Source organism: Phacochoerus africanus, chromosome 7 (assembly GCF_016906955.1).
Source record: "Phacochoerus africanus isolate WHEZ1 chromosome 7, ROS_Pafr_v1, whole genome shotgun sequence".
Classification (NCBI taxonomy): Eukaryota; Metazoa; Chordata; class Mammalia; order Artiodactyla; family Suidae; genus Phacochoerus; species Phacochoerus africanus.
This window is the reverse complement of record NC_062550.1, coordinates 17,667,250-17,679,831: the sequence shown is the minus strand read 5'-3', so window position 1 is coordinate 17,679,831 and position 12,582 is coordinate 17,667,250. Positions and strand designations below refer to the sequence as shown.

The 12,582-nt window shown below is 49.0% G+C and overlaps 1 protein-coding gene across 8 annotated transcripts in view; it reads left to right on the top strand.

The window, feature by feature from the left end:
- Positions 1-12,582, top strand: part of FMNL3 (formin like 3) — a 53,454-nt gene that overhangs the window by 15,260 nt on the left and 25,612 nt on the right. For 4 of the 8 annotated variants that reach the window (XM_047786554.1, XM_047786551.1, XM_047786549.1 and 1 more), the window contains exon 1: positions 11,183-11,470. The exons of the other annotated variants lie outside the window; for them this stretch is intronic. In XM_047786554.1, coding sequence (XP_047642510.1) covers positions 11,198-11,470 — 273 coding nt within the window. In that variant the 5' untranslated portion in view covers positions 11,183-11,197. Of the gene's footprint in view, positions 1-11,182; positions 11,471-12,582 lie in introns of those variants that run through there. 8 annotated transcript variants of the gene reach the window in all.

The window sequence follows — 12,582 nt, the reverse complement described above, 5'->3', positions numbered from 1 at the left end:
GAACTGAAGGAATGCCAGATTGGTTGGCAAGGATGCTAAAGAGAGATCCCGGAAGACAGAGAAAGGTGAGCAGGGCCCAGGTCATGGAACCTTGTCAGCCTTGATAAGGACTTTAAGGAATGACCCGATCCACTTTACAGTGTTAAGAGTTCACTGTGGCAGCTGCGTGGAGAGCCCTGGAATCTGGCTTCCCTCTGGGCAGCACATTGACCTGAGTGAGACCGGACTCCTCAGTCATCTCTGCCCAGCAGAGCGATTGTGCCCTCTGCCCTTTCAGGTTTGACTGGTGCTCAGCCCTCCCTCTTCTACCCACTTTGGCCAGAAAGGGCAGGGCCTCTGCTGGGCTGGTCCCAGTGTTTGGCGTGCCTGCCCGTGGCCTGAGCCTATAATTTGGTGGGTTGGCTGGTTACAAAAATAAAAAGTGCGACCTATAACTAAAGCTGAGTGGATTCAGTAAAGAGGGAGCTTTTAATTTGCAGAGGCCCTGGGCTGTATTTAACTGGAGGAGAAATGTGTCTCCTCCCTCAGCGCTGCTCCATTTTCTCCCTTTAGTACCTGCTCTGGGTTTGGTGGGTTAGGTCTTGTGGGCCTTGGGGCTGAGCTTTAGGGAGCTGTTTGGAAGGGAAGTTAGGGTCCAGCAACAGGTTTGATGGTGCTTCCTGGGAAGTTGGCATTGTTCAGTTTTGCCTCTTACATAACCTGCTGGGAGGGAAGTAGAGTTTTTAAACGTTTGATCGTGTGATCACTCATTTATTCATTCAACACAAATGTATTGAGTGTTTACTGTGTAATTTTTTTTTTTTGTCTTTTCTAGGGCCGCACCCACGACATATGGAGGCTCCCAGGCTAGGGGTTGAATCGGAGCTACAGCTGCCGGCCTACGCCACAACCACAGCAACGTGGGATCTGAGCCACGTCTGCAACGTACACCACAGCTCATGGCAACACCGGATCCTTAACCCACTGAGTGAGGCCAGGGATCGAACCCGAAACCTCATGGTTCCTAGTCGGATTCGTTAACCATTGAGCCACAACAGGAACTCCTACTATGTAATTTAGACATTAGGGATCCCATAGTGGACAAAAGAGACAAAGGGATTTGCTCCATAGAGTTGATGTTGTAGATGAGGACAACAATAAACATACATAGATCTGTAATAGAATATATTGAGGAGGGGTAAGTGCCATGAAGAAAAAGAAGGTAAAGGGATAGAGAGTAATGGGGGTGATATCTTAATGAGGTGGCAGTTGGTGGGGGGTTGAAATACAAGAGAAAATAGAAGTTGTGAAGACGACTTTCTGTGGACTCTGGACCCCAGCTCCCGAGAGTCCCTCTAGCGCAGGGGCTCCTTGAGCAGCACAGCCAGTCTGGGCTGCATCAGGTCCATGCTCATCCAGGGGCCTGCTGGTTTCTAGCCCCAGGTGAGCCCAGTCAGAGCCTGTGGTTGCCTCTTCCTGGCTCCACTTGTCAGAACTGTCTGCAGGGCTGGGCAGGGTGCTGATTAACTGTAAATAGATACTTGTCTTTCCAGGGCTCCTCAAGCTTGATTCTCTCAAGATTTCTTGACGTTGTTGAGTGTTCTTCGCTAGAGGTGGACTAAGAAGTCTGGGCTAGGAAACTGGAGGGGGTGCAGGGGTTCCTTCTGCCTGTGACTGCTGCTCAGCCAGGCATTTTGCAGGGGCTTTGAGGCTCAGTGGATTTGAATTTGAATCTTGGTTCTGCCATTTATTAGCTCTGTGACCTTGGGCCAGTGCTGTAACTTCCTGGAGCCCCAATTTCTTTATCTGTATAATCAGAATAAGAATACTTAGCTTTAGGCATTTTATGAGGATTAAATAACATATATAAAGGATGCAGGGCGATGTCTGGCATAGTGGGTGCTCAACAAATTTTAAGTAGAAATAATATTCTAAGACTACTAACCTCTTAAAATTAGGGATCTGGTATTAAGGACTCCAAAGAAAATTTTAAAGAAATATAGATTATTATTGATGGGTAAGAGTCTCTTACTGGTTCTTTGTACCTCAAAGTTGCAAAATTGCTGAATTGCACACCGCATATTAGTCACCTTGCTTCCCTTCTGGGTGAGGTTGGCCTTGTCATGACCCCTCCACAGGCCTTGGGACCTCCAGGAACCAGCATAGCTCTTGGCCTACCTTTAGCACATTTCATGTCTATGGAAGGATTGGACTTCAAGAGCCTCTGGACTGGGGTATTTACCAAGGCCAGAATAGCCAGCATAGGCCTGCTGAGGTTCATACCTGTGCTCCTGGGACTGAATTGAACTCTGGGGTGGTCGTGGCCACTGCTGAGTGGGCTCATGTGCAGAAAGAAGAGATCACAGATTCCCTTCCCCTCAAAACCAGTCTCACAGTGAGTCCTAGACAGTGTTCTAGAGTGGATGCATGAGGAGCTCCCTTGTGGCACAGCAGGTTAAGGATCCGGCATTGCCACTGCAGTGGCTCAGGAGGCTGCTGTGGTACAGGTTCACTCCCTGGCCCAGGAACTTCTATATGCTGTGGGTGCAGCAGGGAAAAAAAAAAAAAAAAAAGATGGATGAGAGATAGCTAAATGGGAAAGAGCATCTTTGTTTGAACCTTCTGTGTCGTGAGTATGCTTGGACCCTTTACTTTGGACAGACTTCTTGTTTATGGTTGTGGTTATTTTGTTTTTACTTGCCACTCAGCAGAATCAGCATCACACAAACACTCATTATCCTCAGGCCCTTGGCAGTCAGGGCACTTGGTAAATCCCTTGTAAAGTGCTCACGTCTGCAGATTATTTTCTGATGCATCTGGCATGAGTTCCAGATTGATGGTCCAATAGCAACTATTAATTGCTCCCTTTGGGCTTGGCTAATTACCGCTGGCATCACGGGTGAGTAAGGAATTAGGAATCTCTTATGCATTTATGGGGCAGCAGGTCCTGGTGAGCTCCCAAAGCATTTACCTGTCGTTTCCCCTGAATATCTTTGTTAAAAGTTGGGAGCAAAACCTCAGGAGTTGACGAGTAGCCAGCTAGACAGTATCTGGTGGCATTTGGCTTCTCAGTTGATCCCCACCAAGGATTGTAAAGAAACTGTCTGGTACTTGTTGGCTACAGATGCCTAGGGAGAAGTCAGGTGGTGTCATAATGTTATAAACACACGACCAGCTGCTTCCGATCATCTTGGAGGCAAGTGAGCAGAGAGGTTACTCCAGCCTTATTCTGTGGCGCGGTGACTATCCACTCAGTGCTCTGGAGGGCCTCTGAGGCTGCGAGCTGAGAATGGCCAAGGTGTCATCTTCCTCACCTGGAGACAAGGAAGGACAAGCGATGCTCTCCAGCCCTCAGAGGCTCCCGAGTGCAGCCCGGTGTTCACTCATCCAGCAAGCACTTATTGAGCACTTAGGATTGTGTTGAGTGCCAGAGAAATAAGGGTGACCAGGAACCGTGAGGTTGCCGGTTTGATCCCTGGCCTCACTCAGTGGGTTAAGGATCCGGCGTTGCCGTGAGCTGTGGTGTAGGTCGCAGACGTGGGCTCGGATCCTGCATTGTTGTGGCTGTGGCCAGCAGCTGCGGCTCCGATTTGACCCCTAGCCTGGGAACTTTCATATGCCACAGGTGCAGCCCTGAAAAAGCAAAAAAAAAGGTTAACTTTGGGAGGCTGGCGGACAGATTAGATTTGACATTGAAAAGGTAAAGATAAGGGAAGGGGAAGAAACTCAGGCTGGCGCTCAGATTTCTAGCTTAGGATCAAAATGCGTATTTGAGGGTCATTGGTATCTACTGGTCAAATAAAATTTGGGGCTAAAATATCCTCATGCCTCTCTCTATATTCCCATGGACCGCACAGCCCTTTAGCGACTGGGAGGGACAACTCCTGGGACTTAGACAATGTCTCAAGGAGAGAAACAGAGTTGTTGAGAAGAGTGGTTAGGTGTGTGGGGGGGGAGGCAAAAAGAGATTCATGGTCGATCAGACATCAGGTTTGCAGACCTCAGGCTTAACCTGAGGAAGTCAGGAGACAATGGGGAAGTGGGGGCTTTGAGATAAGGCGGAAGACTCAAAACAACTGCAAAATCTCCCCCAAAAGGTTAGAGTCGTCATCCCAGATCACTCAGCAGAGCACCTTAGTTAGTCAGTGACTCAATTTTGTCTCCTCACATTTTGGCCCCAGCTTTCCTCTGAATCCCTGAATGGTGCTTGGTGTTTTCAGTCTTGTCTTTCAAAGGGGTATGTGTGCAACTGCTCTAACCTAGAGAATTAATAAACATTTAAATATGTATATTTCACCTATACTGTTCAGCTACATCTATATACTCTCTCTTTTATGTATTTTAAAGTACTGTGAAATTGGAGTTCCCATTGTGGCTCAGCTGGTTACCAACCCGAATAGTATCCATGAGGATGCGGGTTCAATCTCTGGCCTTGCTCAGTGGGTTAAGGATCTGCTGTTGCTGTGAGCTGTAGTGTAGGTTGCAGATGTGGCTTGGATCTGACGTAGCTGTGGCTGCGGTGTAGGCTGGCAGCTGCAGCTCCGAGTCAACCCCTAGCCTGGAAACTAATAATATGCCTCACTTGCGGCCCTAAAAAGCAAAAAGGAAAAAGTTCAGTTGAGTTGTATTTTACTCATGTGCTTAGAAGCTATCTAGAGTGACTCCTGGGGTAGCTCATCCATTTATACCATTTATATAGACCTTCTCCTGGGCCATGCACCATGCAAAGTCCTTTTCATTCATTTATCCCTTCACTTAATTCTTCTAAGAGGTAGCTATTAAGATTCACATTTTATAGATGAATAAGCTGAGGTTCAGAGAAGTCTAGTAATTTTTCCACTGTCTCATGAAAGAGTACCAGGATGCAAATCTAGGCCCTTTCTTTTTTTTTTTTTTTTTTTTGGTCTTTTTGCTATTTCTTGGGCCGCTCCCGCGGCATATGGAGATTCCCAGGCTAGGGGTCCAATCGGAGCTGTAGCCACCGGCCTACACCAGAGCCACAGCAACTCGGGATCCGAGCCGCGTCTGCTACCTACACCACAGCTCACGGCAATGCCGGATCGTTAACCCACTGAGCAAGGCCAGGGATTGAACCCGCAACCTCATGGTTCCTAGTCGGATTCGCCAACCACTGCGCCACGACGGGAACTCCTAGGCCCTTTCTGATTCCAAAGCCCATGCTGTTATCTGTTGCACTCTGAATGTTTAAATGCCATTCAAGTCTGAGGGAATTGTCACCTTGTGGTGTCCAAGAGGAGAGTTCCCTTGTCTCTTTGCTCTGTGTGGTCTCCCTCTTATCCTGAGACAAAAGCCTTGAACTTCAGGAGTCCAGCACCCATACCTCATTGAGCTGATTTCACCCAGTCTTGCTGGACAGAGAAGCAGTCTAATAATTAACCGGAACCAGTCAGGTAAATCCAGGTGGACTTTCCCAAGTTAGAAATGGAGACTTGTAAGAAACCAATAAAGATGACTTTCTAAGCAAAAAAAAAAGGAAAAAAGAAATGGAGACTTGTTTTCTTTGTAAGGAGATGGCAGAATATGGTAGAAAAAGCCCATATCCTGGCAAAAGTTTTGTTGGAGGCCACATATCTGTGTTTGAATCTGGGTTCTGTCACTTTCTGTATGACTTTGAGAGCCAGTTAGTCTTAGATTCTTAATTCTTTCCCTAGTTAAACAGGCATAGTATCATTTACCCCCACTGGCTATTGAGAGCGGTAAGTGAGGTTATGTGAGGAAAGTGCCTGGTATGCAAGAGACGCCCAGTAATGTTTTCCTCCCCATCCGCGGTCCCTAGTGAATATGGCACCAGGATGCCAGACATTATGAGAAGCAGAAGCAGAGAAGAGTCAGGGCCTCTTTGAGTCATGAGATGGGAACTCGCAGAAGGCTACCTCTGAAGAGATGTTTTTTTCTAGGTGGAAAATCAGATGTAAAAAAGCTGGGACCCTCAAAGAAGGGGTTGAGGTGTAGGCAATCATGACTTCTGTGTCAAGTTCTGGTTTTAAAGGTGTGAGGAGGACGGCTCATGGGTCAAGAGCAGACTGGGGTCTTTACTATTCCTCTGCAAAGAGGACAGGAGCCCTGAGGCACTGAGGTGGACCCCCATTTGGGAGCACTCGAAAAAGGAAGGAGAGACAGGACTTGTGCCTGTCCCCAGTTGATAACGACTGGTGACAGGTGTGAGCCCGTGCTGGACCTGTTTATCCTTCCAAAAAGCAGGAGTCATTTGGTCTGGATGTAGGAAGGGATTCATTAAGTTTTATGATTTGATAATAAGCTCCTGGATTTATAACAAGACTCCTGGAAAGCCTGAGCTGGGCCCCCAGCTGGTACACTGAGAGAGGTGGAATGCTGCCCCTAGCCAGCCTCTACTGGCCACATGGGCAGCTCACATCACCCACTAAGCTGCTTCCGTGTGTCAGGCATACTTGTCTAGGAACAGGTGTATTCAAGGAAAGTTCATGGCCTCCCAAAGCTTGTGGTCTAGTTCAGGAAATAATACAGAATGTGAAAGGTAATGGAGTTTCCTGATGGCCCAGCAGTTAAGGATTTGGTGCTGTCACTGCTGTGGCTTGGGTTCGATCCCTGGCCTTGGAACTTTTGCATGCTGTGGGCGTGGCCAAAAAATGTGAAAAGTAAGTCATAATATAAGACTGAAGTAATTTTTTTCATGAAATCTTGTAATTAAAGGGTCTAGCTTAGTAGATGTTTATAAGCCATGGTTTTCCCTTTTTGGGTAAATGTACAAGAACTATCACAAGGCAAAACAGGTCTTGCAGTTGACACAATGCACAATACCTAGAAGACACTGGTGTTGAAGGAATGACTGAATATGATTGTCGGTGGGAGACGAGCAGTAAACCCTACAGAAATTCAGAGGAAGGAGTGTGCAGAGCTCTGGGTTGTTTGGAGGGGGCTTCGTGAGGAAGGTTGATTGTATTGATCCTGCAGGATGCATCCATTTGAAAAGACGCAGAGAAGGGCTACAATAATTTATTGTCTCAGAAGGGGCATTGTGTGGGAATACAAACCCAGGCTTTGGGGTCAGATCTGGTTTCAAATCCAAACCCCATCACATACTGGCTGTGTGACCCTGGGCAAGTTCTATAGCCTTTCTGAGGCTTTGGTTCCTCACCTGTAAAAAGAAATACTATTAGTCTCAACTTCACCGGGTTGTTGTGAGAATCTGACTGCAATGACTCAGGTCACTGCAGAGATGTGGTTCAATCCCTGGCCCAGCAGCGTGGGTTAAAGGACCCTCACACTGTGAGATTTGTTATAGGATATTTACTGAATACCTAAGAAAAGGTAAAGAGACATTAGCCATAAGTTACAAGTCCATGAATATATTTTATTTTTTTTTATAATTTTTTTTTTATTTTCCCACTGTACAGCAAGGGGGTCAGGTTATCCTTACATGTATACATTACAATTACATTTTTTCCCCCACCCTTTCTGATGAATATATTTTAAAAGCATTAGTAGGAGTTCCCTTCATGGCTCAGTGGTTAACGAACCCTGCTAGGATCCACAAGGTTGCAAGTTCCATCCCTGGCCTCACTCAGTGGGTTAAGGAACCACCATTGCCACGAGCTGTGGTGTAGATTGCAGATGTGGCTCGGATCCCTCGTTGCTGTGGCTGTGGTGTAGGCCAGCAGCTGTAGCTCCGATTTGACCCCTAGCCTGGGAACTTCCATATGCCGTGAGTGCAGCCCTAAAAAAAAAAAAAAAAAAAAAAAGTAAAAAGCATTAGCAAATGTGTGGAGGCACTTTTGTGGAGTGCATGTCGACTTTACCACTCTCGATTATGAAAGGTTTGCTAGAGAGCAGGGATTTCATCTGTTGTGAATTGGAGGAGGGACGTGACTCGCAGTTGGGGACAAGATGATCTCTCTGAGGATATGGAATAGAAATCTTAGGGCAGGAAGAAGAGGAGTATACCTATGGGGAAATTCAATTTGCCCCGTCTTTATTGAACACCTACTGTAGTGATAAACAAGCTGGTGGTGATGGTTCCTGTGGTCTGGAGCTTGTGGTCTAGTGGGCTGTAAGATGAGTCTGGGGAGTTCCCGTCTTGGCACAGCATAAATGAATCCAATTAGGAACCATGAGGTTGCAGGTTTGATCCCTGGCCTCGCTCAGTGGGTCGAGGATCCAGCGTTGCTGTGCGCTGTGGTGTAGGTCGAAGATGCAGCTAGGATCCTGAGTTGCTGTGGCTCTGGTATAGGCTGGCAGCTACAGCTCCAATTAGACCCCTAGCCTAGTAACCTCCATATGCCACAGGAGCAGCCATAAAAAGGCAAAAGACAAAAAAAAAAAAACAAAAACTGAGTCTGGTTAAAAGATGAGTCAGGGGAGTGGCTTAGATTTATGGCATAGAGTTGAAACTCAAAATGAGAAGTGGGAGTTTGCTGAGGGAGAAACAGCATATGAAGAAAGTGATTTGGGCTGTAGCACATAAGGCAGATTATAGGAGAGAGAGTAGAAATAGCAGGGTCAGTTGTGAGAAGCTGGATAATTAATTCCCTCCAGGGGCTGAAAAAGGGACTTGGTGATAGTAGAGGTGGTAGCAGGATCAGTCACATATTTATTAAGCAGCTGCACATGATTCAGAAAAGGATACGGCATGACCTCCACCCTTTTTTTTTTCTTCTTCTTTGCTTCACTCATGTGAATCTCATTTCCAAGATCACCTCATGGTCTGGAATAGCTGCTGAAGTTCCAGCCATCACCTCTGCATTCCAACCAGCTGGAAGCAGAAAAGAGAAAAGAAGGGTGTACTCCCTCCCTTTAATGATACTTCTCAGAAGTTGTACACACTACTTCTGCTTGCATCCCACATGATCACATAGCCACACCTGAATTCTAGGGAAGATGACAAATATATTCTAGGTTGCTAAGTGCTCAGTTGAACATTGGAAATAATTACTAAATAAGTCAGGGGTAATAAGTCTCTGCCATATCATTCTTCACATATGATTATGCGCTAGAGCTCAGAAGAGCAGCTGATTATTCTAGGTTGAGTAGTCACAGAATTGGATTTTGAGTCAGGTAGTAATAGGTAGGGATTCTGAAGATGGGGGAAACATCATTTAGAAGCAAATCCTGTGGCAGGAGTGACCTTTCCAGAAGAGAAAGTCCAGGAGAGCATGAGCTGGTCAGAGATGCTGGGGCCAACCCTGGGGAGAATCTCACCTCTGAAGCTCTTCCTTATTTTAAGATGCTAAGAACAGCAGGCCAAGGACTTTAGGTTTTCTTATGTAAATGTGAAGAGTCAGAAAAGATTTCTGAACTAAAAAGAAACATGATTTATCTTAAGTGCTAAGAAGTTTAGAAATTTCATCCACATGCAGGTTGGAGGGAGGGAAGGGCTGGAAGTAGGGATGCCAGCTCGAAGGTTATCCCAGAGGGTCAGGCGTGAACAGAAAGGTCCATCCGATGGTGATAGTGGGAAGGGCAGCGAAGGTATGAATGAAAGACCCTGGGAGGGACACGCCCGTGGTGAGTAATGGGCTATGGTCTGAGGAGAGAGAGGAAAATGACTTTTGTGGGATGTAACCCCAGAAATGGTGTGTCCTCTGTGAGGGGTGCTGCCTATTAGGGCTCTCAGGTGGAGGGCAGAGTATCATGAAGAGGAGGGACGACCTTGGTTGGCTACAGGGACAACGTGAGGCTCTGCCCCAAGACTCCTTCGCTTTGGAAAGCCAGCTGCCCCCAGCAGAATAGTTTCCATTCTGCGTAACTGGGGAGTGTGTGGGTCTGGCTAACCGCGAGGAGGGGCTGAGGAGCCAGCAGACAGATCAAGTTGCTGTGGCAGTGGCTTTTTAAGCTGGGGCTTGGGGGCCTGTAGCTAACCAGAGTTTTTTGGCCTGAGGTTTTGTGCTTCTTGATTGAATGGGCCAGAAAGGGCATCCTCTGCCAGGGTCTGGGGACAAGGTTACCTGCCGAGGTTACGAGATGTCAGGTGTGAAGCCAGCAGAGGGTAGAGCGTAGAGCTGGGGGGCTTTGCTGGCACTGGGGACGTGGCTGCTCAGGATCCAAGGCAGGAGTCCTCCAGGGTGAAGGGGAGGCCTCAGGGGATGAAGCCACCTCTTTGTTTGATTGATGCTGGCCTACTAAGACCTCTCCTTTCCCCAACTGCCCTGGTATGAGCTGCAGAGCTCAGCCTGAGACATCTGGCAAATCCATCTCTTTTTCCTTCAGACTGCTCAGGGACTTGGCCCATAACTGCCCAGCAAGTCATTTCTGCTTATAGAGTCATCAGTGACCACAGAAGCATGTTCTCCAGACAGGGTTCTGAAAGTTGACTTTTCCCTGACAGCTTGTCCCCCAAGTGATAGCTCCAACTAAACAAAACCAGAAAGCCAGGCCTAAGCCGCTACAGACACGTAAGTCAAGGAGCACCCACTTTTCTGATGTCTTTTGTTGTGAGGTACCCCAGCCACCTTCCCACAGGTCTATTAGGGCAGCTCAGGCCTTGAGGAAAGGGTGTGTGTGGCTGAAGCTGTGTCACACCCCTGAGGCCCCCCCCCCCCAATAGGGCTGCAAATGCAGGCAGATGAGGAGGGATGGGGAGCTGCACTGTCGAGCCTGTGGGGTTTGCAGCACCAGGGCGGGAGGCCTCCAGTCCTGGGAGGTGACTGCTGCTGTCCATCCCTTCCTGTTCTTGAAGTGTTCACCTCGCTCCATTGTGGGCAGGGCTACCTGTCCCTCCAGCCAAGGGTCACGAACTGTTCCTGTGATTTCCTTTCTGTCACAGGATACGGTTCTTCTCCCAGAGCCTTTCCCAGTTAATTTAGGCTCATTCTAGGCTCTGTCTCAAGTTCTCTCTCTAAACCTGAGCTCTGAAAAGAAGGATGGGAGGCTGGCCGACAGGGAGAGCCGTCTTGAGCTTCATGTCCCGGGTTGGCAGCAAAGCCAGGCACTGCTTCAATCCACGGGGGCTGCAGGGGGACCTGGCCACTGATGGAGTCCGCTTCCTCCCCTGCGCTGCTCCTGCCAGTCACAGAGCTGGGGAAGTGTGAGTGTTTGCAGGGGCTGCTGTACTTTCCATGTCTGGACCTTCTTAATTTTAACTCTTGGACCTTTGATCAACCTCCCCCAGTTTTTTGGTTTCCTTTTGCCAGGATCATACTCTTGTGGGGGAGTAAAAAGGAGCCATGCTGAAACAACGAGATAAACAAACAGTGACGCAGAGGCGGCAGCAGCGTAAGCAATGGGCCGGGCCTGCCGTCTGGGCGGGCTGGGTGGAGGAGGACTCCCGCCCTGCACACCGGCCAGCTGGCTTGTGTTAAAGCGCTGGCTGAAAATAACTCTTATTGTCTGGGAGCCGCTACTGCGGCAGGGCTGGCAGGACTGGCTGTGGCCGCCAAGGGGCCCAAGGCAGCGGGAGCTGGTACCTCCCACCTCCTTGGGCCCTTGCCCTTCAGGAACAGCGCCCAGCTGGCCACAGCTGCGTCTACTGCCCAGCACTAGAGACACGTGGAGGGTAAGCTGGGCCTCTCCCAACACTCCATCCTTTTGGCAGCTGGGCACAGGCTTTTGTGCCCGGGTGTTGCCTGTTTCACCATTGATTGGGGGCAGAGATGTTGGCTTGTGAGAGGGACCCTGGCAGGAACACAGGGTGGGGACACAGTGCTCCAGCTGCTCCTCCAGCAGTCTCCTGGACTCCCCAGCCTTGTACCTCCTGACTGCATTCTCCTTTGTCCATCTGTACAAAGGGCTGATCTGCGGATGCCCGAGAAGACTTGCTTGCTGGCAGCTGTGACTAGGGCCTCAGCAGCATGTAGTGCCCAGGACAGTGCCCCATTTCACCTCTGGAGAAGTTCTAGACTCGGCTTCTCAGGCCTCCCCACCCCCGTGGGCTGAGCATGGTGGCTGGGGATACCACACTGGGGAGAAGTGGCCAGCCATAGGGCACTCGGTGGGGAGGTGGTTCTGAGAGGGAAAACATTGAGAAAGCCACGAGCTCACATTCTGTATTTGCTCAAAATCAACAGCCCCTGCCTGCCTTCCCTAAAGCCTCCAGAATCCTCTTCGCAGAAAAGCTTCAGACATCTCTCTCCCTTCTCTCAGAGAAGCTCTGCCGTTTTCGTCTCTGTTCCTAAGCTTTATCATGGTCGATTGGGACCAGTAAAAGCAGTTGGAAATTTTTGGTGGTTCCTATTTCTGTTTGTTGGGTTTTCCCCAGGCCTGACCCAAGGAGAGCGACAGAGTCAGGGGTGAGTCCCAGCACAGGACCCACAGCTTTGAAGGAAACTCCAACCCCACCGGCATTTCCCTTCCCCTGCATGGGAAGGAAACGAGGAGGGGCTAACTGGCCAGTTAGCAGGGGGTGGGTGTGGAGGGGTGCAGGGCAGGAAAGGGAAGGGAACCTCTGTGACCGGAGCTACCTCCCTCCTTGGCTTTGCGGGGGCTGATGGGGGTGGGGGGAGTCAGGAAAGCTCGCTGCAGGGACTGACCAGGCCCTTGTTCCCACAGAGCCCAGGAAGCGGGTGGCCACTGAGCAGAGCACTCTGCCTGGCCTCACACTGGCAGTAAACCAGAGCAGCCTTGCCAGACACATCAGATCCACCCCTTTCTGCTTCTTCCTGTTATAGG